General features: G+C 46.8%; 1 protein-coding gene across 1 annotated transcript in view; it reads right to left on the reverse strand.

Annotated features, from left to right (window-relative positions):
• Window positions 1-6,792: 6,792 nt before the first annotated feature.
• The window catches only part of CSMD2 (CUB and Sushi multiple domains 2), a 234,388-nt gene continuing 218,133 nt past the window's right edge, over window positions 6,793-23,047 (reverse strand). The window contains exons 60-71 of the mRNA XM_059488507.1: window positions 22,353-22,526; window positions 21,228-21,401; window positions 19,884-19,957; window positions 18,505-18,616; window positions 17,915-18,094; window positions 16,354-16,419; window positions 15,060-15,221; window positions 13,295-13,407; window positions 12,602-12,689; window positions 11,669-11,807; window positions 10,518-10,692; window positions 6,793-9,305 (exon numbers count right to left, since the gene is read on the reverse strand). Coding sequence (XP_059344490.1) covers window positions 10,533-10,692; window positions 11,669-11,807; window positions 12,602-12,689; window positions 13,295-13,407; window positions 15,060-15,221; window positions 16,354-16,419; window positions 17,915-18,094; window positions 18,505-18,616; window positions 19,884-19,957; window positions 21,228-21,401; window positions 22,353-22,526 — 1,442 coding nt within the window. The 3' untranslated portion in view covers window positions 6,793-9,305; window positions 10,518-10,532. The remainder of the gene's footprint in view (window positions 9,306-10,517; window positions 10,693-11,668; window positions 11,808-12,601; window positions 12,690-13,294; window positions 13,408-15,059; window positions 15,222-16,353; window positions 16,420-17,914; window positions 18,095-18,504; window positions 18,617-19,883; window positions 19,958-21,227; window positions 21,402-22,352; window positions 22,527-23,047) is intronic.

Below are 23,047 nucleotides of genomic sequence, written 5' to 3' on the forward strand. Positions count from 1 at the left end.
TTTAGGTCCAGGAGCAGGGAAAAGCCACTTCCAGGTGGGATCCGGGCTGAGTTTTGGCCTGGAGCAGAGAAAAGCCACTTCTAGGAAGGATCAGGGGCTGAATTTTTGTCTTGGAACAGAGAAAAGCCACTTCCAGGTGGGATTAGGGCTGGGTTTTGGCCCTGGAGCAGGGAAAAGCCACTTTCAGGAAGGATCAGGGGCTGGGTTTTGGTCCTGGAGCAGGGAAGAACCACTTCCAGTGGGATCAGGGCTGAATTCGGTTCCTGGAGCAGGAAAAAGCCACTTAAGGAGGGATCAGGGCCAAGTTTTGGTCCTGGGACTGGGAAAAGTCACTTCCAGGAAGGATCAGGGGCTGAATTTTTGTCTTGGAACAAAGAAAAGCCCCTTCCAGGTGGGATTAGGGCTGGGTTTTGGTCCTGGAGCAGGAAAACACACTTCCGGGAGGGATCAGGGCTGAGTTTTGGTCCTGGAGAAGGAAATACCACTTCTAGATGGGATCAGGGATGAGTTTTGGTCCTGGGACAGGGAAAAGCCACTTCAGGAGGGATCAGGGCTGAGTTTTGGTCCTGGAGAAGGAAAAAGTCACTTTCAGGTGGGATCAGGGATGAGTTTTATTCCTGGGACAGGGAAAAGCCACTTCCCAGGATGGACCAGGAAAAGCTCTGTGGAGCATCCTGGGCATCCAGGAGGATCCAGAAATCCTCGGGAGCTCCTCAATCCCTCACTCAGCACAGCCTGGGATGGGATGGGATGGGATGGGATGAGCTCCAGCACATCCAGGGACGCTGCTCCAGCTGATCCTGCACCTTCCAGAGCCAGCAGAGCTTCCCCAAAATCGCTGAGGGCAGCAGTGCGGGAGCTCTGCTTGGCAAGGAGCTGCTCTGACCTTCCTGATCCATCCTGGCAGGCGCCAGGAATCCGGAGCCTGGCAAAGCCGGCGTCTGGGAAGACTAAAAAGCTCGGGAATTAATTAAAATTCCGGGAAGCAGCTGTCTGGAGCTCCTGCCTCTCTCTCTCTCCCACCTGCTCGTGCCTCATGGATTCTCCTGGGAGCCAGCCCAGTCCTTGTCACCTCAGCTGATCCCTGCTCCCAGACAGCCAAACCTCAAGATCCAAACCCTGGCCAGGCAGTGCTTCTTTTCCAGGCAAAACCGGGTGGAAGCTTTCCAAATTATTCCAAGAGTTTTGAGAATCTGCTCCCTGGGAATACAGAGGGAGGAGTGCAGCGTCCTGCCCGCCTTCAGTGGGATGGGAAAGGAAAAAGGGAAGAAGGGAAAGAGAATTGAGGAATCCGTTTGGGATTGCACTAGTTCCTCCTCCAGACCTGAGACCTCCTGCAGGAGCTTTCCTTTGTTTCCCAGCTCCTTGGAAAACAGTGGGAAAAGAGGAATGCAGATTTCATTTTTTTCTCTTCCGGCGCTGATTTATGTTTGGCTGATTTATGTCTGGAGATAGCTCCGGGATGCCACTTGCTCGGTTTCTCGGCTGTTTAGGCTTGTAAGTTTTCTGTGAGCTGTTTAGGCTGTTTGGAAAGGCCCAGGGATGGCCTTGAAGAGCCCGGCGCTTCAAAGGACGAGGAGAGACTTCTGATCTTGTCTCGGTCTTGGTGTTTATTAATTGTTTATCTAAAAGATTTTCTTTCAGCCCGACAGAGGTCTGCACAGCAAGTCAGCCATGGGCACACTGCGCAAGCCCCTGGGCGGTCACTTATCTTTATACTCGAAGTTACGTGTACAATATTTATAATTTTTCTCCAATACTTTCTACTCTTATTAACCGGGGCACTTTTAGTAATAACCAATCCCCAAGTGCCACCATCACCACAGAAGATGGAGGCCAAGAAGAAGAAGAAGAAGGACAGGACATGCCCCAATTCCTCCATCTTACTTCTTTAGACCCCCCTGTACCAAAATCCTAAACCCTGTGTTTTACACTCTAATTAACTTATCCCTTCACCATTCACCCAGTGAATTCCTCCCAGTCCTCATACAGGTGTCATTTCCTGTGTAGGATCAAAGTCCAGCCACCAGACACTTCTGGCAACATTCCAGGACTCCTGAGCCCCCCAAGGGTGGTCTCGGCCACTCTGCACCTGAGGTGCTGAGATCCCACATAGGAAGAATCGGGATAAATGGTAGCTTGGAATAATTAAATTAAATGGGCAGGGACACCTTCCATTATCCCAAGTTGTTCCAACCTGGCCTTGGACACTTCCAGGAATGTGGCAACCACAGCTCCCCTGAAATATCCATTCCAGCCCCTTCCCACGCACCCAGGGAGGAATTTTTCCCCCAAATCCCATCCAAAGCATCCTTTTCCCCAAAAGGCACCGCGTCCCCCTCGGTTATGCGCCTGAAATCCCACCCCGGGACACTCCCGTGGCCATGAATAATTCAGGAATATCAGGAAAGTTTCGCGGAGCTGATGAGCCCAAATCACCTGGAGGAGGTGAAGATGAGCTAATCACCGTTTGTTCTCTTTTGATAGCTGATTAACTGCTAATTAGAATATTAAACAAGGGCTTAAATACGTAAATGAGCTTCTGAGGACGGAGTTCGTTATTGGAGGTGCCATAAAATTCCTGATTTTTATTCTTAGATTATTGTTTGATGGGTTTGATTTTTTTTTTTTTTTTTTTTTTTTTTTTTTTTGCCTCCTAAGAAAGGGATTTGTTTTTAAGGTGTATTGTTCTGCTGGAATGTTGTAGGATCTGGGATAAATTAATCCCAAACTCCATCAAAACACGAGGAAGGTGCTCCCAGCTCCACAAGCAGGATGCTCAAAGTTCAGGAAGCTTCTCCAGGAAAAAAAGGGCAAATTTTGGATGCTCTGCCCAAAACAGCTCCAAGATTCCTGCAGGGTGAGAGGAGGGAATGGGGAGTCACAGGGAATTCACTTCCACCCATTTCCATGGAATTGGCTGCGGGAATGAGGCTGGAAAATCCTGAGAGCCCAAATTAAAGGTGGGGAAGGGCAGGATTGGCCTGGCAGTGACAAGAGGGGACAGAGGTGTCACACACAGGGGCGGCACCCAGGCAGAAAACAGGGATGGAAAACATGGGAATCATGGAATTATCACGGTTGGAAAAGACCTCCAGAATCATCAAATCCAACCTTCCCACATCCATCCTGCCATGGAGCCCACGGACAGGGATGCTGCTGATGGGATGAGGGCTGGGAAAACCCTTGGGGATGTGGCTGGAATGTTGGATCCCCTCCCTCTGCACCCAAACCTGACCCCAGATCCCATCCCAGGTATCCCTGCAGGACAATTCCTGGCACAACCCTCCCTCTGTGGGAAGCATCAACAGCTGCCTCCTGTCTGTAAATGAAATCATATTAATTAAGCCTCTTAATGAGGGTTTGTTGTGGCATTAATTAACCCCCAGACATTGGCAGAGGCTGCAGGGTGGGGTTCAGTCCCAGCACTTCTGAGGAATTCCCAAAGCCCCAATTCCCAAGATTCCTGTTGTGATTTTCGCTGCTTTGTCCTCAAATCCTGGCAGCTTTCCCTGCTCCGGTCACCTCCCTGGGCTGCCAAAATTTGGGATGTGATATCCTTAAACCTCTCTCTGCTGCCAACACCGTTTTGTTCCCATCTGTTTTCCAAGGGTTTTTCCAAAGGAGCTCAGCCCAGCCCAGCTTGGCAGCACCGTCCTGCCCTAAAATCATTCCTTGGGAGCAGCAGAGAATTCCAGAGGGGTTTGGGATGGAAGGGACTTTAAGGAACATCCTGCCATGGGTGACAGGTTTTTCCATCCTGGCCTTGAACAATTCCAGCCACAAGTTGTGCTTGGGAATCCTGCATCCATTTGTGTCCAATTCCAAGGGTTTTGGCCCTCCAGAGTGTGAATTCCCAAAAATAATTGGGAATTTTGCTGATTGTGGCAGCTCCCCCCATCTGATCCCACATCCAGGGCAAAGTTACTCCAGGTTCAAGCAGCTCCATCAGCCTCACCCTGAGCTCTTTTTTTTTTTGTGCCTAAAAACAGATTTTAAACAATTTTTCCCATTTTTTGCCAGATTTCCTGGCAGATTTCCAAAGGAACGCTCTGGGACAGCGCCTGCAATCCCAAAGCTGTCCCAAAGTGCCCAGTGTTGGCTCCAGTGATGTTTTCCAGGCACTGAGAAGTGGTGAAAACAGGGAAAAATCAATAGTTACAATCCCAGTGGCTCGGTTCTGCTGATGAGCCGTGTTGTCCCTGCTGAAAAACCCGGGAATTGCAAAGGAGAAAGGAAAAAATTGGGAAATAAAAGGGAGAAAAAGGAGAATAAAAAAGGGGAAAAAGGGGAGGGGGGAAGGGGAGAAGAAAAGGGGGGGGGGGGAAGGGAAAAAAAGGAGAAAAAAAAGGGGGGAAAAAAGAGGAAAAAAAGGGGTAAAAAAAGGGGAATAAAGGGAAAAGGAGCACAGAACTCCCCTCTGTGCCATCTCCCTTTTAACCTCCCTCACCCTGAATTCCCTTGGGAAGATCCAACCACGCCCCTCCACTTTGGAAGGGGATTTTATCTGAATTTAATCACCCTTTAATGGGAGAGAGGCCAAAGATTCCCAAGGCTTCCCAAGGATTTGTTCCACAATCAGCTGGAATCGCCACTGGAAAGGGCAAATGGAGCAATAATTCCTGGATTTAGAATTATTATTATTATTATTATTATTATCCCTGACACCCCTTTATTCCTCCATCCTCAGGCTGAGTTAAGGTGATCTTTCAAGTGACATTTAATTAAAGAGATATTTAATTTATAGTTTATTTTATAAATTCCAGGTGGGAGAAGGCAATGATTCCATCTTTTCCATCCCTCCTGCACTTTCACTCTCCTCACGGGGAGTTTCCCACTTGTTTTTACTGGAGCTTGGAATATTCCAGGCTGGCAGATGGAAGGAATTGGGATTCATTTTCAAAGGAGAAGATCCTAATTAAAAATATCTCCCAGATTTTTATTTTGGGATGAGCCAACTCTTGCCATCAGGGCAGGAATCCCTGCTGAGGAATCCCATGGGATATTCCTGAAAAAATCCTCAATTTCCCTGATGGTCCTTTCCTATTTTTTCCCCCAAAAGATTCCCAGTGGATGCTCCAGCTCCTTCCAGTTCTCCCAGTTATATTCCTCCCAAAAAATGCCCAGGGGATGCTCCAGCTCCTGTCCTGCTTCTTTCTCCATGGATTTTTTTTTCCTGGTGGATGTTTTGCTGGTCTTTCCCTGGTTTTTCTCCCCCAAATATTCCCAAGTGGCAGCTCCAGCTCCTTCCAGTTTCTCTGCTAGTCTCTCCCTGTTTTTTCCCCCAAAATATTCCCAGTGGAAGCTCCAGCTCTCCCATTTTCCCTGCTGGTCTCTCCCTCAATCAGCAGCTGCTGGAGGAGCCAGGGGAGATTTTTGGGATCTTTCCTTCTAGAGGGGTTGGGAAAGCTTTGGAAAAGCACCAAATCCCTGTTCTGGAGGAGATTCCAGGGCTGGAACTTGGTGGCAAAAGAAAAGCTTGGGAAATGAGGAATTTTCTCCTGAAGAATGCCCCCAAAAAAGCTGAGCCTGGGTTGGGGATTAAACCCCAAATACAGAGGGAAATTTTGGGAATTGGAAGCAGGGAGAATCCTGGAATGGTTTGGGTTGGAAGGAACCTTAAGGATGATCCCATTCCACCCAAAATTCCATGACCATGGACAGCTCCCACCATCCCAGGCTGCTCCAAGCTCCGACATTCCAGGGATGGGGCAGCCCCAGCTCCTCTGGGAAGCTCCAAAAGCGTTTGGATCCTCTTCCCTCCTCCTGAATCCATGGAAATCCAGCACGATCCTTTCTGCTGCCCCAAAACCCCAAGGAACCCCATCCCAAAAAACCTCAGCTCCCTCCCTGACCCTTATTTTGGATAAACCGAGCCAAGGAGGGGACAAATCCAAGGATAAATCCAAGGATGAAGAGTCTGAAAAGCCAAAAAAAAAAAAAGGCAAGGGAGCATGAAATCCACACGGGAGCAGCCGCGGGACATCAAAGATCCTCCAGGGCCTTTTTGATCCCAAATTTCCTCGATCCCGACTTAATTCCTGCCAATCACCGGGCACGGAGAGAGAGGAGGCGTTAATTAAAACCTCATTAAGGCAAATTGGGGCTCCTTGAAAAGGAATGTGGAGGTTGGGAAGCGGGAAGGGTGCCGTTCTCCTTTCCCGTGGGATATTGATGATAAACCCTGCTGGAAAAACCAAATCCATTCTTGCAAATCCACCCAATTTGCTCGGATTTTCCCCTTCCCTGAAATCGTGATGTGCTGGAAAAGTCGGGAAACTCCATCCTTGCATGAATGGTGTGTGCACATCCTGAAAATTCCGGGATAAAACTTTTGGAATTCACACACCCTTTCAAAAAAACCAAGAAAACCCAAAAAACCCCCCAAAAAACCCAAACCAAACCAAAAAACCAACCAAAAAACCCCACAAAAAACCCAAACCAAACCAAAAAACCAACCAAAAAACCCCAAACCAAACCAAAAAACCCACCAAAAAACAAAACAACAAAAAAACCCCCAAACCAAAAAACAAAACAAAAAAAACCCCAAAAAACCCCAAAAGAAAGAAAAGGAAAAAAAGCACCAGGGGGCTGTTAAGAAAAAGCAATGCAAAAATCGAGATTTTTTATTATTTGGAAGTCCAAAATCGAAAATAGCTTTGAAATTCCGCAGGGAACGCCGGGAACACACGGAAAAGCCTCATATACAGAGACAGATAAATTAACTGGGAATTCTGCAGACAAGCCAGGGGCATGGAGAGATTCCATATGTACATTTTTATGGAAACCATTTATACACTTTGTTACATTTACAAAAAAAAGCTGATTTTTTTCCACTACTTTTTTTGTTCTTGTTTTTCCCTACGATAATGAAAAAAAAATTACATTTTGGTTTTTTTTTTTATTTATTTTTTAGCTGTACAAACTTTTAATTAATAAAAATATATCTCTGTACAAAAGAGGGATTTGAGCTTTTTTTGTGGTTTTTTATCTTTTTTTCATTTTTTCCCTTTTTTTCTTCATTTTTTTCCCTTTTTTTTTTCTTCATTTTTTTTCCCTTTTATTTTCATTTTTTTTCCCTTTTTCCCCATATTTTTTTTTTTTTTTACCATATGCAAGTCCTCTGGGCACAAGGATGGAGAATGGCATGGAGCAGATCTCAGCCAGCTTGCAAAAAAATGGGATAAACCCCTTTTCCCACTTCCTTGGGCAACAGCAGGAGTAGGGAATTCATGGATCCAAAGCAGCAAATTCCATTAAAGTCAAGCTCCCCCTTCTCCCTGCCTGGGTGGTTTTAAATATTTTGGATTTATTTTGCACTCCTGACATGAATTTCTCCTGGATTTTCCATGGAATGAGTGGGAGCCAGGTGTGGGAGGATTCCCTGGAATTTGGGGAAGAACCTGGATGGATCCAAGCTCTGCTTCCAGGGATTGTTGGAATTTTGGGCCCTGGAATTGGGATTGGGACATGGCAGGGCAGGGGTTTGGGTTGGGTTATGGGGTTTTTAGGGATAATTGAGCTTGGAAAAGATCAGGGATGGGCCAGGAGAGCCCAGGGGAGGCAGGGTGGGATCCAAGGATTCCAAGGGATTATCCCAGCCTGGTTCCAGCCCTGGGAGGATGGAAGGGGGACAAGGGAAGAGGGGAATATTCCTTTGGAGTCCCAATGGGATCGACACCATCCCAATCCATCTGCCCATGGAATTTCACCCTGGGATCCTCCCTAAATCCATGTGGGAACATTTCCCTGACCCCTGCCCATGCTGGATCAGGGCTCAGGATCCAGCTCCCACTTCCCAGGGAGAAATCAGAGCACCTTGGTGGGATTTTTAGGAGAAGTGACATTTTTGGGAGGACAGGTGGCATTTTTTGGCAGGCTGGGAATTCTGCTCCCTGTGGGAGAGCCAGGAGTAACAAAAATAAAATACTGATGTATTTACACCCAGAAAATCAAGGATAAACCAACAAAAATTCCCAGATTATCCCAGGCAAAGCTTCAGGGAGGAGAAGATCCATGCTGGAACTGGAGCATGGATGGAAACTCCCATTCCAAAGGGTTCATCCTGATTTTCCTCGGAGCCTCCTGGACTCAGTGACCTGGGAATGGCACTTCTGCCTCCCCTGATCCTAAAAAAAGTGACTCCAAGCAAACTTTGGATCACAAGGATCCAGAGCCTTCCCTGCTCCCACAAAATCCCAGGAAACTTCAGTGCCCCTGGGAAATAAAGGGAACAGCTCAGGATGGCAATTAAAACTCTTCTGGCATTGCCCTTTGGAAGATCAGTCTGGAAAGGGCAAAGGATTTGTGCAGCTTTTGGGGGAATTAGTGTTGAGCTCTTTTCAGAGAGGATTTTTGTCCCTTTGGATATTGCTGTCCCTTCAGGAATTGCCTGGCAGTGAATTCCTGATCAGGGATTTGGGCCCAGCTCAAATCAGGGGGAACACGGGGCAGGAAAAACCCAGCTGGGAATGCCCAAAGGAAAATCAAACACAGGGAAAAGGGAAACTTTTGGGAAGGTCCCATTTGGAAAACTCTTCCTGGGGTAGAAAATCCAACACAGAAATAACCCAGAGACCCAAATGCAGAAACCCCAAATCCTCATCCTGTCCCATCCAGGTGTTATCCATAAATTCAGCCAGGAATGCCCAAAGGAAAATTAAACACAGGGAAGAGGGGAAAAGCTTCCCAAGTTTTGCATTTGAAAACCCTTCCTCTGCTCAAGCCCTGGGGTAAAAAAATCCAACCAAGAAATGACCCAGAACCCCAAATACAGAAACCCCAAATCCTCATCTTGTCCCATCCAGGTGTTATCCATAAATCCAGCCAGGAATGCCCAAAGGAAAACCAAACACAGGGAAGAGGGGAAAAGCTTCCCAAGGTTTGGAAAGCTCCACTTTCAAAACCCTTCCTCTGCTCAAGCCCTGGGGTAGAAAATCCAACCAAAAAAATAACCCAGACACACAAATCCTCATCCTGTCCCATCCAGGTGTTTTCCACAGAATTTCCAGCACCTTGTGCACAACCTCTTTGTGGCCCAAGCTCTTCCCAAAGTTTGGGAGGCTGGGGAAAGCCTTCCCACCAGCAGGCCTTCCCGAGGTCTGGGAGCGGGGCCGGAGCAGAACCTTTGGCTTGGAGATCCAGCAGGATGGAGGTTGGAGGTGGATCCAGCAGCCCCTCGGGAATTCCAGGGAGGTGCAGCAGCTTCCCCGCGGCCTCGGCGGGGCGGGAGCAGGGAGGTGGGGAGGGGATGGATGGATGGTGAGGTGGGAACGTCATCCACACTGGACACCGGCCACGGGAATCTGGGGATGCAAGGGGGTTGGTCATGGCACATGGAAATTCTGGGGAAGGGGCTTTGGTGTCCTAAAATTGGAACATTCCAGATGGAATATTCCCTGCATTCCATGATCCCATGAGAACCCTTCCAACCCCACACATTCCATGATCCCAAACCCTTCCAACTCCCCACACATTCCATGATCCCATGAGAACCCTTCCAACTCCCCATGTTCCATGAGCCCAAACCCTTTCAACTTCCCACATGCCACGATCCTATGAGAACCCTTCCAACTCCACACACTCCATGATCCCATTAGAACCCTTCCACCTCCCCACACACTCCAAGATCCCAAGAGAACCCTTCCAATTCCCTGTACTCCACAATCCCATGAAAACCCTTCCAACTCCATGCATTCCATGATCCCAAACCCTTCCAACTCCACGTTCCATGATCCCAAACCCTTCCAACTCCCCACAATCCATGATCCCATGGAACTCCACACATTCCATGATTCCAAACCAACTCCCCACATTCTATGATCCCATGAGAACCCTTCCAACTCCCCACACACTCCACCACCCCAAACCCTTCCAACTCTCCAACGTTCCACGATCTCATGAGAATCCTTCCAACTCCCCATGTTCCATGATCCCAAGAGAACCCTTCCACCTCCCCACTCACTCCATGACCCCAAGCCCTTCCAACTCTACTCACTCCGTGATCCCAAACCCTTCCAATTCCCCTCATTCTATGATCCCATGATGATCCCATGGGAACCCTTCCAACTCCCCATGTTCCATAATCCCATGGAAACCCTTTTAACTCCCCACATTCCATGATCCCATCAGAACCCTTCCACCTCCCCACACATTCCATGATCCCAAGAGAACCCTTCCAACTCCCTGCACTCCATGATCCCATGAAAACCCTTCCAACTCCATGCATTCCATGATCCCATGAAGATTCCCATAAGAACCCTTCCAACTCCCCATGTTCCATGATCCCATGAAAACCCTTCCAACTCCCTGCACTCCATGATCCCATGAGAACCCTTCCAAATCCCCACACTCCATGACCCCAAACCCTTCCAAATCCCCACATTCCATGATCCCGTGGAAACCCTTCCACCTCCCCACACACTCCATGCCCCCAACCCCTTCCACGTCCCCTCATCCCATGGCCCCACAGCCCCCAGGGCCCGCTGGTGGCCGCGGGGTGGCCGTGTCCCACTCACCGCGCGGGGACGGCGCTATACGGCCGTGCACACCGTGCTCACTGTGAACTCGGCCTCGCCTGCCATGATGTCTGAGGGCTGCAGGTTCCTGTCGTACATGGGGTTCTCAAAGGTGCCCCTCACGTTGGTGTTCTCGTGGCCGGCGTAGCCGTTGAACGGGACTTTGGGTCTCCTCCTGTGGCATCGGGGACAAAACCCACACAGGTGATGTCACTACAGGACACGGAACACACAATGCACACACAGTGCTGCTTTCAAGGTGAAAAAAGGGAAATTTATCTTCTGACTCTGAAATTTATAGATTTCCAAAAGTGACAGCGGGTTGGAGGGTGAGAGTGCCACCTCTCCGATGACGCTGGACAAACCAACAGTCCAGCAAATTTCTCCTCCTCCATAAAAGAATGCAAAACAATGAGTTATTTAGAGAAAGTGTGTGAGAAAGTTTGTTACAAGAATGTAAACTCAGAAGGCTTAGAAAATATTAAGAAATCAAAGTGACAGCCCTGAGGGAGGGCACTGACAAGGGAAACCCGTGGGGATGGGGTAGGAAAATCCATCCAGGGGTTTGCAGCATTGATCAGGACAAAACTGAATTTACACCACATTCAAAGCCATGGGGAGGGGGGAATTTGCTTTTTATCCTCCTAAATGTGGCCACAAATCCCATTAATGGCCAGAAAAACCATTGCTCTCCTCTCCCAAATCCCAAATCCAAAGAAATGCTTTATTTTTCCCACCTCCTGAATTAAACCAGCCCTAAAAGGGGGATTCGAAGCCCAGCTCACTGATACTCCTCTCAAATCCCTGAATTTCTTTCACCTTTTGGAATTACTCTCCCAATCTCCCAAACCCTCTTTGTTGCTGTCCCATCTCCTGAATTAAACCATTTCTAAAGGTGGGAATTTTAAGCCCAGCTCACAGATACATCTCTCAAATTCCTAAATTTCTTTCACCTTTTGGAATTCTTCCCCCAAAAGCATGTTTGCAGAGATAAAGCACAAACCCTGCAATAACCTTCCAAACCTTCTGTTTTTGTCCCGCCTCCTGAATTAAACCAGCCTTAAAGGAGGGGATTTTAAGCCCAGCTCACTGATATTTCTCTCAAATCCCTGAATTTCTTTCAGCTTTTGGGATTCTTGCCCCAAACCCACCTGTGTTTGTAGAGATAAAGCACAAACCCTGCAATAATCAGGGCGATGAAAGGCACAAGGATGGCGGCTGCCACGGAGCTGCTGTTGGATGCAAAGTGGTGGCCTATGGATTCAGGATCATTTTCCATCATGCTCATGTCTGCAACACAGCAGAAAGGAACACATTTCCTTCATTTTCCTTTCACATTTCCCACATTTCCAAACCCCTGCTGGGGGAAAAGGCCTTGGCTCAAAGTACAGGTGGCACCAGCAGCAAAATGAGTGAAGTGGTGCTGGAAAATGGAATTTAAAAATGGATGTGCAAGGATGGAGATCCAGCCTATTAGGTCTCATAATTTATTTACATCTGCAATTAAAGAGAGATATAAATTGATTTATTTTGCCAAAAAAGTCCAACGTGGATGCATGAAGTTGGGCTTTGAGGAGACTCTGAAATGCTGCAAAAACGTGCATCCATAAAGGTGATGAGATTCCAGCAATCCTGAGGGATTAAAGAGCTCAAACTATGCTTTAAGTGGTATTTAGGAGCTTAAACTTTGGGGGGTTTAAGCTCCCAAGAGCCTCTGTGATTTCTGATGGAGACACTTGCTGTGGTGAGAACGGGATTTGGGCTTGGCAGGGATCTGGGAATTTGGTAAAAAAAAACATCCAAGTGTTGTTTGTGCTTCCAAACTCTCCCTGCTTTGGACAGCAGCCTGGTTATTCCTCATTTTATTCCCAAATTATAAATTTTATCCTTGTGATGTTTGTTTTGTGCTGTTTGTTTTGTGCTATTTGTCTCCCACAAACCTCACACCAAGTTCAGCAGAACTCGAAAAGCGCCGAAAATTCAAGTGAGGGATTGGAGAAAAATTCCCTGCCTGGAAACCCCCAACCAGGCCAAAATGGAGCTTCTGGAATCAAGGGGAAAAGTGCAAATCCAAGGAATTTTACCGAGTCTCTGGAGGCCAAACTGCCCGAAGCCTTTGCCACGCACAAAGCCCTGGTACACGAAGGTGCCGCTCGAGGACTCCGACGAGACCTGTGGAGAGTGGAAATCAATGGGTTTATCCAATTTTCCCCTGGATTTAACACCCAGTTCATCCCAGCCCCTTCCAAGTGCATTAATTTGATGCAATTCCCCAGAAGATTCTGGCATTTTTAAAGAAGTTTCACCACCCAACAGCTGAAAATTCTCCATTCTCAAAGGAAGGGAAGCTAAAAAATCTTGTTTGTGATAAACTGGAGAGGACATTGCTGATTCCAGAGGGCGAGGGAGAAAAGTGGCCATGGGTCAGTTGGATCCACATTTTTTCCAAGCTCCATTGGAACCCTAAAGGGTTTGGGAAACTCCCAGACACAGGTAAAGGGTGAGGAGTAGGGAAAATCAGCTTTTCCAGCAAGATGTTGAGCAGATGTAAAACACCCACAGGAAACAAATCGTGTTGGTTTCTCCTCCAGCATTATCTGGGAGATGATGGATTCCAAACCCCAGGGCAATAAAACCAACCCCCAGCTGCAGGAGGAACTATCACCTGCTGGAAAAGTGCCACATGTCCCCTCCCAGCTCTGGGAATTATCCCTCAGCTCCAGGGAAGGGAAATCCAGGCTGGGACAGCCATGGGAGGGTGGGTTTTGTTCACTCACATGTCCATCCAGGGCCCATTTGTCATTCCTGAACTTGTTGGCAAAGATCTCCAGTGGCCCCATGATCTGGTACACCTGGAGCAGCAGGTGCACGTCTTCCTTCTTGTAAATCCCTGAAAAAAAAAGGGATTTTGTCAGCTCTGGTTTGAAATAATTGAGTGGGAGAGCAGAGAAACCACGTCAGGATTTGAGTTGGTGGTGGGAAACACAGCCCAGGATACTGAAGGTATTTTCCACATGGGAAAGGACTCAACTGAATATTTAATTGATATTCAGGAGGGCAGGGACATGGAGCACTCACGGAATCATGAGCTGGAAGGGACCCCCAAGGATCATCAAAGTCCAGCTCACATAATTTCATGGTTTTTACCCAAAAGCTCCAAGTCCTACCTTGGACACCTCTAGGGATGGGCACTCCAAACATCCCTGGGCAGCTTCAAGGTGTTTCCATGGAGAAATATTCCCTAAAATCCAACCTGGCACAGATTGAGGCTGTTTCATCCTGGGAGCAGAGCCTGACCCCTCTCCTGTCAGGGAGTTGTGGGGAGCCCCCTGAGCCCCATCAGGAATTCTCCAAACCCTTTTCCAGCTCCATTCCCTTCTCTGGACACACTCCAGCCCCTCAATGTCTCTCTGGCCATCAGTGACCAGAACTGGACACAGCCCTAGAGGTGTCCCAGTGATGCAGACAGGAAGAGAAATTATAAAAGAAAGGCCTCATAAAATCAGGCCTAAATTAATAGCTGCAAGTTCCCATGAGAAAACAATCTTGGTATGAAAGATTCATTAACACAAAAATCTATTCCTAGAGTGAAAAATAATTGCAGCAGTATAAAGAATAAAAGCTGTCTCATGAGAATCAGTAGAAAAAATATGTAAACTAACTAAAAATACAGAAGTTTGACAAATATGCAAAATACCTTGTAATGACCCATAAATTAAGCATGAATGTATTGTCCACCAGTAAGATTTGACACAGTACTGATAATACTATAAAATATATATAGGTTATATTTTATAGTATTATATATAATATAACCTTTCATAATCCTATAGAATATAACCTATCCAATCAAGAATTGGCTTTTATCACAACATCCCAGCTGTGCTCTGGGGTTTTGGTTGTTAATTGCTGCCCCAAGATGTGCAGGATGTCTCTGCTTCGGCCCATGCAACTGAAGAACGAGTCTGGACTCTTCACTTTTCGATCTTGAGGTTGTTTATTAATTCTTACCTATAAAATTTTCTTTCTGCCCAGCCGAGATCTGCTCAGCAGGGCAGCCACAGGCACTCTGTGTTGTCCTTTTATACTACAAACTACGTATAACATATTTACACTTAATTCCCAATACCTATCACCTATGTTAAACAGTGCACTTCTACTCTAAACCAATCCCAAAGTGCCAACATCACTGCAGAAAATGGAGAACAAGAAGAAGAAGAAAGGCTGGACAAGCCCTGATTCCTCCATCTTGTCCCCATAACAAAAATCCTAAAATCTACATTTTCACCCTGTGATTATTTTATTATTACACCATTCAAACCTCTGTGACTTTCAGGTCCTCATACAAAGCTGGTAACTTGCTCCAGGGGTCAAAGTCAAATCCCCAGGTGTTCTGGGCTGTGTGCCAGGGTCTCCGAGCCCCCAGGCAGAGTCCTTGGCAACTTTGGACACCCAGAGGGATGTGCTGAGTTCCCACACAGGGAACTGCCCTGGCAGTGCCAATGCCACCCCCTCCCAAAGGTCACATTGTCTGTCCCTCACCTGACACCTGGAGCTCCACCCCGCTGTGGTCGATCAAGGTGGCGTTGACCTTGCTGGTGGCAGGGTCAAAGCTGGTGACAGAGAGCATGGCTGGCTGCTTCTTCCCCATGTACTCGTAGGAGCCTTTCCACAGGGAATTCCTTGCAAACACATCTGGAGGCACTGGAATCACAGCAGTGGGAGATGCGAAAAAAAAATACCCAGCAGCATTTCCATTTTTTCAGGGAGAAAAAATAAAACAGAGCAGGATTTCTGCTTTCTTTGAATTCACTGATAATAATTAGATTGTTTTAAAAATTTAATATTTAAAAATATTTTGTATTTTAAGTATCTTAAATCCCACCTGCTCTGAGCCATCACCATGAGGGACAAAGCCAAAACCAGTAACTTTAACTTGGCTGTTGTGACCAAAAACACAAGGATAGTTTAAAAAACAAACCAGCCCCAAAATAATTTATTAGGAAAAGTTCAAATAAACTTATTAGGAAAACTTAAAACAAAAAAGGATAAATGTACAGGAAGGGCTGGAATGCTGTGGGGAGAGATATGGATCTTGATGTCCAGCTCCTGTAAGGATCCTGTTTTTTCTCCAGAGAATAGGATGGGACATGTGGCAGTTTCCAGAGTGTGAAAAACGCATGTATTTTATGGTTGGCTTTTCGCAAATATTAAAATGAATATTATATGTGTTGTGTTAGAAAGTGATGGTGTATTAATTCTCTTAAGTACTGTGTTAAATATAGTTTTAGGTTATAAAAAAAGTTAAAATAGAAACTATGCTATGTAGGATGCTTTTTTTTTAAAGAAAGGACTCGCACTGAGATAGCAGCCACAGGACACCTGAATCTTTCAGAGAAACAGAATTTATTCCTCTTATCAGAAGAAACAAACTTCTTCCTGCCTCCAAGGTGCTGTTAGGATTTAGAGGAAGAAGTAAGCACTGACCAGACAGATTCCTGTGTTTGAATGAAATTTATGCATCATGTATGAGGTGTATGAATATGCAACAGGCTGTTGCTTTTAAGGGCTAATCCTCTGTTAATGTGGGTCCTTTTTCGGGTACCCAGACTGTCCATAACTCTTTGTCTCATATTGTCCTAATCCAAATTGTCCAAATCATTATTACTCAAATTATATTACTATTTTTATAGTAATATAAAAATTTTATTACCATTAAACTTTTAAAATTTTAAAAACAAGCGACTGGCATTTTTCATACAGAGGAGGGCATTCAGGAGGGGGATTTGAGCGGTATCAGGGCTGTGCCCATGGGGAGGAGCCCCCTGAGCCTCACCTGAGGCCTTGGCGAGCGGCGGCTCCCGCGCGGTGCCCACGGGTCTCCCACTGGGCCGGACATCGGCTGGGACAGGGGACAAAGCACAGCTGGTCAGCATTGCATGATATTGCATTGCATTGTATTGTATGGTATGGTATTGTCTTGTATTGTAGTGCATTGCATTGTATGGTATTGTATTGTATTGTATTGTAGTGCATTGCATTGCATTGCATTGCATTGTATTGTATGGCAGGGTATTGTATTGTAGTGCATTGCATTGCATTGTATTGCATTGTCTTGTATTGTAGTGCATTGCATTGCATTGTATTGCATTGTATTGTATGGCATGGTATTGTATTGTATTGTAGTGCATTGCATTGCATTGCATTGCATTGCATTGCATTGCATTGCATTGTATTGTATTGTGGGGTCTGGCACTGCTCACCCCAGAATTCCCGAGGCTGGAAAAGCCCCCCAAGGTCACAGAGCCCAGGCTGTTCCCGATGCCCACCTTGTCACCCAGCCCAGAGCTCTGAGTGCCACGTCCAGGCTTTCCTTGGGAGCTCCAAACCTCTCTGTGCAGCCCCTGCCAAGGTCTGAGCAGCCTTTCTGTGCAGAAATTTTCACTAAAATCCAACCCCAAACTGCCCTGGCTCGGCCTGAGGCCATTCCCTCTCCTCCTGTCCCTGCTCCCTGGGAGCAGAGCCCAACCTGGGGCTGCCCCCTCCTGTCAGGAGCTGTGCAGAGCCACAAGGTCCCCCCTGAGCCTCCTTTTCTCCAGGCTAAGCCCCCTCAACTCCATCACGACTTTTCCAGCTCTGTTCCTTTTCCTGGACACTCTCCAACCTCTCCATGTCTCAGAACTGGACACAGCACTTGGGGTGTCCCTCACCAGTGCCCAGGACAGGGGACAATCCCTCTTCTGCTCCTGCTGGTCCATCCCTGATCCATCATGGGCACACCTGGCTCATGGGCCAGCTCCTGTCCCTCAGCACCCTCAGGTCCCTCTCTGCCTTTCAGCCACTGTCCCCAACCTGTCCTGCCTTTCCCTCTGCTCCAGGAAAGTATCCAGGGTCACACTCCAGGAGAGCTACAGGGCTTCATTTCAATGGATCAGAACATGTTCCTCATCTGTTCCTCATCCAAGACTCTGTGGCAGGTAAAATGTGAGGGGGAAAAACAATTTTTGTCCTGTTCAGATTCTTCTAGACCCAAAAACTCCCCAGAAGATCCCCAGGTGGCTCTTTGGAGGTGGCACCTGAGTGTTGGGTCACAGGTTGGACTTGATGACCGCAAAGGCCTTTTCCAACCATGTTCTGGGATTCTGCAGTGGAGACCAATGATGGAAACCCTCCCACCAAGCAAAAATCAGGCTGGGCCATCCCACAACTTTTAAGGGAACAAAATCACAGCTGAAAACACCTCCCCTCTCCTTCCATGGAGTTCTGACTCCAAAACTGCATCTTGGGTTTATCTGCAGGTTGAAAACCACCTCTGAAGCACCTCAAGGCCCAGGATCTCCACAACCTGAGAGCCTGGGGAGGGTGTCAGAGCCCAGCTGGTGCTGCCAGCCCCTCACCCAGGCAGATGGGAGGCTTCCCTGTCCAGCTGCCGTCGGCTTTGCAGGTGCGGTGCTCGGAGCCCCCGGTGAGGTAGAAGCCGCTCTGGCAGGAGTAGATCAAGGTGTAGCCCAGGGAGGGCAGGTCCAGGGCACCCACGTTGGCATGGGATGGGGTCTCGGGCTGCTTGCAGTGGTGGGCTGGAGAGGACAGGGAGAACAGGTGAGAGAAACCACCCAGGCGGGCACGGGGAGGGTGAGAAATGACACCGTGACAGCAACAGGGGAACCCTCCTGGAAGAGGTTCTACACCACAGCTCACAGGGATTTTTCCCAGTTGGAAGAGCTTCCCATGCTGGGTTTCTGTTCCTGAAAGCTGAACCAGGCTCCAGCTGATGAGCTGAATATCAGGATTGGCCACCCCCATTTTTAAGGGAAAAAGACAAAACCAAAAGCTGCTGAAGCACCTCTGAGCCCAGAACTGAGTGCCAGACTAAAAACTGCTTTTGCAATCCCCAATTCTCCCTAAAATGCAACACATTTCCTGCAAGGATTCCTTTTGCAGAGCCTGGCTGAGGGCCCCAGCTCCCCGTGGCATTCCCAGGACTCACGGACGCAGTCGGGCTGGACGCCGCTCCACGTCAGGTTGGGCAGGCAGGTCCTGGTGGTGGAGCCCTGCAGGAGATATCCCTTCTGGCACCTGAAGAACAGGATGCTTCCCACCTGTCCCAACAGGAGACAATCACTCAGCTTCCCAGGGATTCCCAGACCTTCATTCCATCCCCTTGTCACCACCTCATCCCTCACGGGAGCAGCTCCACTCCCAGCTGAGCAAAAATCCCATTTATGGTGTCTCCAAATTAATTAAGCATAAAATAAATTAATTAAACTTCAAGATTAAGGTGACTAATTAGCAGGAAAATGGAAGGATCCACTCTGGCATCCACTATCCCAGCAGGGAATGGGTGGGAATGGAGCCCCCCAAGGGAGCCACTGTGGGATTTTTGTCCCCATTCCAACGATTTCCTGCTGGATGAGAGATGGGATTAGCAAAAGCACCTGCAGGATTTGGCCTGAAAATTAATGGGAATTAATGTGAATAGCAGAAACTATTAATTAGCAGTGTAATTAATTTCAGATACAATGCACTGCCTAATTAATGCTGTGCAAACCCACTCTGAGGGCAAAAGGAGCACATTGGGGTGTCCTGCTCCCAGGAGGAGACAGGAATCCATGGAAGGACACATTAATCTATGGGATGAGACATTAATCCGTGGAAGGACTCATGAATCCATGGGATGGGACATTAATCCATGCAAGGCACAGGAATCCATGGGATAACACAAGAATCCACGAAAGGGGACATGAACTTATGGGAGGACACAATAATCCATGGAAAGATGCAAAAATCCATGGAAGAAGGACATGAATTCATGGGAAAAGACATTAATGCATCAGGGGAGACATAAATCCATAGGAGAACATGTGAATCCATGGGAGAACATGTGAATCCATGTGAGGAGATACTAATCCATGGGAGGACACATGAATCCCATGGGACAACCCATGAATCTGTGGGAGGACACGTGAATCCACAGGATAACATGTGAATCCATGACAGGAGGCATTAACTCATGGAAGGACACAGGAATCCATGGGAGGAAACATTAATCCATGGAAGGACACATGAATGCATGGGAGAACAAAATAATCCATGAGAGGAAACATGAATCCATGGGGGAACACAATAATCGATGGGATAACACAGGAATCCATGGGAGAACACGTGAATCCATGGCAGAATATGTGAATCCACGGGAGAACATGTTAATCCATGGGATAACAGAGGAATTCATGGGAGAACATGTTAATCCATGGGATAACATGTGAATCCATAGGATAACACAGGAATCCATGGGAGGACACGTGAATCCAGGCCAAGGACAGAGCAGGGCTGGCTTTGTGGCACATCCCTCTTCCATGGCCATACCTGGTATCCCTGGGAATTGTTCTGCATCCCAAAAAGAGGCACTCCAGGATCTGCACACGTCGTGAGGCTGGGATCTGTTAAAAACAGGGAAGGGATTTATGGGAAAGCTCAGAGGCCCTCCAGGCACACGGGTCCTGCTGTACCTCTAGAACACAAATGGGATTTGCCTCTGAAGGAACACACAGCAACAAGGAGAACACGTGGATCTTCCTGTTCCTTAAATCCCTGCCTGCTGCAGCACAAAGCAACCAGAGGCACTTCATCCCTCAGGAGAAAAACTGGGAACACACACCTTGGATCAGGACAGCCCTTCCCAACACCCACACCATGCCCTCTGCTCCCAGGGACCATCCCAAAGCTCCAAGCACTGTCACCATGATATTTCATGAAAAATCCCTTCTCCTGAGAAGCTGGGAAGCTTCAGCTTCTCCATGTTTTGCTCCTCTGGGATGTGGCCTGGAGGTTGTTTATCCAAACATGTGAATTGTTTTTAATTAACGACCAATCACAGCTGGCTGTGTTGGACTCTCTGAGTCTGTCATGGGTTTTTATTATTAATTATTTTCTGGCCTTCTGATGTCTCCTTTCTCTTTGTTTAGTATAGTTTTAGTATAGCATTTTCATATAATATAATATAATATAATATAATATAATATAATATAATATAATATAATATAATATAATATAATATAATATAATATAATATAATATAATATAATATAATATAATATAATATAATATTTTAATATAATATAATATAATATAATATAATATTTTAATATATAAATATATAAAATTTATTATATAATTACATTTATATTTATAACTATAATAACAAATTTAGAAATATGTTTAATATAATATTTATATTATGATTAGAATATAATTAATTAATATATAATAGAGTATATTTAATTAGTATATTTATATTGTATCTATAATAAATATATTATTATAATTATATTTATAAATACAATTTTATTTATATTAATATATAAATATAAATATATAATGTATAATATAATATAATGTAATATAATTTAATATAAATTTAATATAAATTTAGTACAAATTTAGTATAAATTTAGTATAAATTTAATATAAATTTAATATAATAGATATTAATATAATTTCACAATATAATAAATCAGCTTTCTGAGAACTTGAGAGTCAATTCCCATCTCTCACCTCATCCTGGGGACCCTCACAACACCAAAACAAAGCACCACGGTCACCCCGGTCTCCTCCCTGCCCTGTGCTCCCACCCTGTCCCGCAAGGACCCCCAAGGGGTTGGGACTGGAGGTGAAGGGAGCCCCCAAACCCCTGAGCTGAGCCCCCCTTACCGATGCAGCTGGGCTGGGTCCCGCTCCAGGTGCCGTCGGACTGGCAGAACCTGCGCGCCGACCCCACGAGCACCAGCGGGGCCAGGCAGGAGAAGGACACGGACGAGCGGTAGGTGAAGCCTCTGTCCTCCCTCCTGCCCTGGGCTGGGGTGCCCGGGTCCCCACAGAACACGGCTGCAACGGCAAAGGGACAAGGAGGTGGCCACAGAGCCCTCGGGAATGCCACATCCCATCACAGCCCATCCAACTCCACGATCAGCTCGGGAATCAGGGGTGGCTGAAGGTGCTGCTGGCTGCATTCTTTGTAATTATCTCCTTTTGTCGATGGTTGTTAATTAACTTCCACCTTCTCCCCCGGATTTGCCTTTTTTTCCGCCCTCTTTTTTCTCTCCCCTAATTGCACGGTGTCACTTTGTTCCTTGGCTCTGTATCACACGGAAAGCCCACTAATTATCCCGGATCCTGGGAAAGGTGTGAGGAACAGTGAGGGGTTTGTGGGATTTAATATGAAAATGGATATTGTGCAGCTGGAAAAGCGACTCAGAGCTGCCTTTAGCATCAAGAGATGCTAATTCCCTTTTTTTAATTCTCTTTTTTTTGGTGTTTTCTGTTGTATCAACCCACCCGGCCTTCACAAAATGTTCCCAACCTCTGCTGCAACAGTGCCCTTTCCTAAAGGATTTTTTGGCAGTTCCAGGAGTTCTGATTGCAGAAGATTGGGTCAGTGAGGGCAAACACCCAGTTTTGAGGATGTTTTGTAGGCAGGAACATGGAAAATGCCTGGATTCATCCCAAATGTGGCATCGCCCCTCTGTCACAGGGGTAGAGTGACCACCTGTGTCCCTGCCTGCACTTCACAGATGCCAAACCAAAGTTCCCAAAAAACCAGGTGGGAGGGCAGCCAGACTTTGGCTCCAAACTCTTGAACCATCCCCATAGCACCAAAAATTCCCACTCCAGCTGCTGGAAAACTCCATTTATGAACGGAGCACGAAGCACAGCAAGATCCCTCTAAACCCTGAGCTGCTCAGCGACACAGAGCTTGGGGAAAAAACTCGGAAAAAGCCCTAAAAAGCTGGATTTGAAGCAGAATCCTGGTGGAGGAGAGGGCAGGTGGCAACTCACGGAAGCACTGGGGGATCTCCCCGCTCCAGGAGCCGTTGCCCTCGCAGGTGAGCACGGCGGGCAGGGACAGCTGGTAACCCTCCAGGCAGGCGTAGCTGACGCTGGAACCCCAGCTGAAATCTGACCCCACCACCTTCCCGTTGGGAATGGCCTGGGGAGCTCTGCAGGTGATGGCTGGGGGAGGAGGAAAAAGAAGGAGAAGGAGGAAAAGGAGGAAATGGAAAAGGAGGATGGCAAAGAGAAGGAGGAGGAGGAGAAGAAGGAGGAAAAGGAGAAGAAGAAGGAGAAGAAGGAGAAGAAGGAGGAGAAGGAGGAGAAGGAGGAGAAGGAGAAGGAGGAAAAGGAGGACAAGAAAAGGAGGAGAAGGAATAGGGCAAGGAAAAAAGGAAAAGGAAAAGGAAAAGGAAAAGGAAAAGGAAAAGGAAAAGGAAAAGGAAAAGGAAAAGGAAAAGGAAAAGGAAAAGGAAAAGGAGGACAAGGAAAGGAGGGGAAGGAATAGGGCAAGGAAAAAGGGAAAAGGGAAAAGGAAAAGGAGGAAAATGAGGACAAGAAAAGGAGGAGAAGGAATAGGGCAAGGGAAAAAGGAAAAGGAAAAGGAAAAGGAAAAGGAAAAGGAAAAGGAAAAGGAAAAGGAAAAGGAAAAGGAAAAGGAAAAGGAAAAGGAAAAGCCGAGTCAGGTCTCTCCACGTCTTAAT

The sequence above is a fragment of the Ammospiza nelsoni genome, chromosome 25 (genome assembly GCF_027579445.1).
Source record: "Ammospiza nelsoni isolate bAmmNel1 chromosome 25, bAmmNel1.pri, whole genome shotgun sequence".
Taxonomy (NCBI): Eukaryota; Metazoa; Chordata; class Aves; order Passeriformes; family Passerellidae; genus Ammospiza; species Ammospiza nelsoni.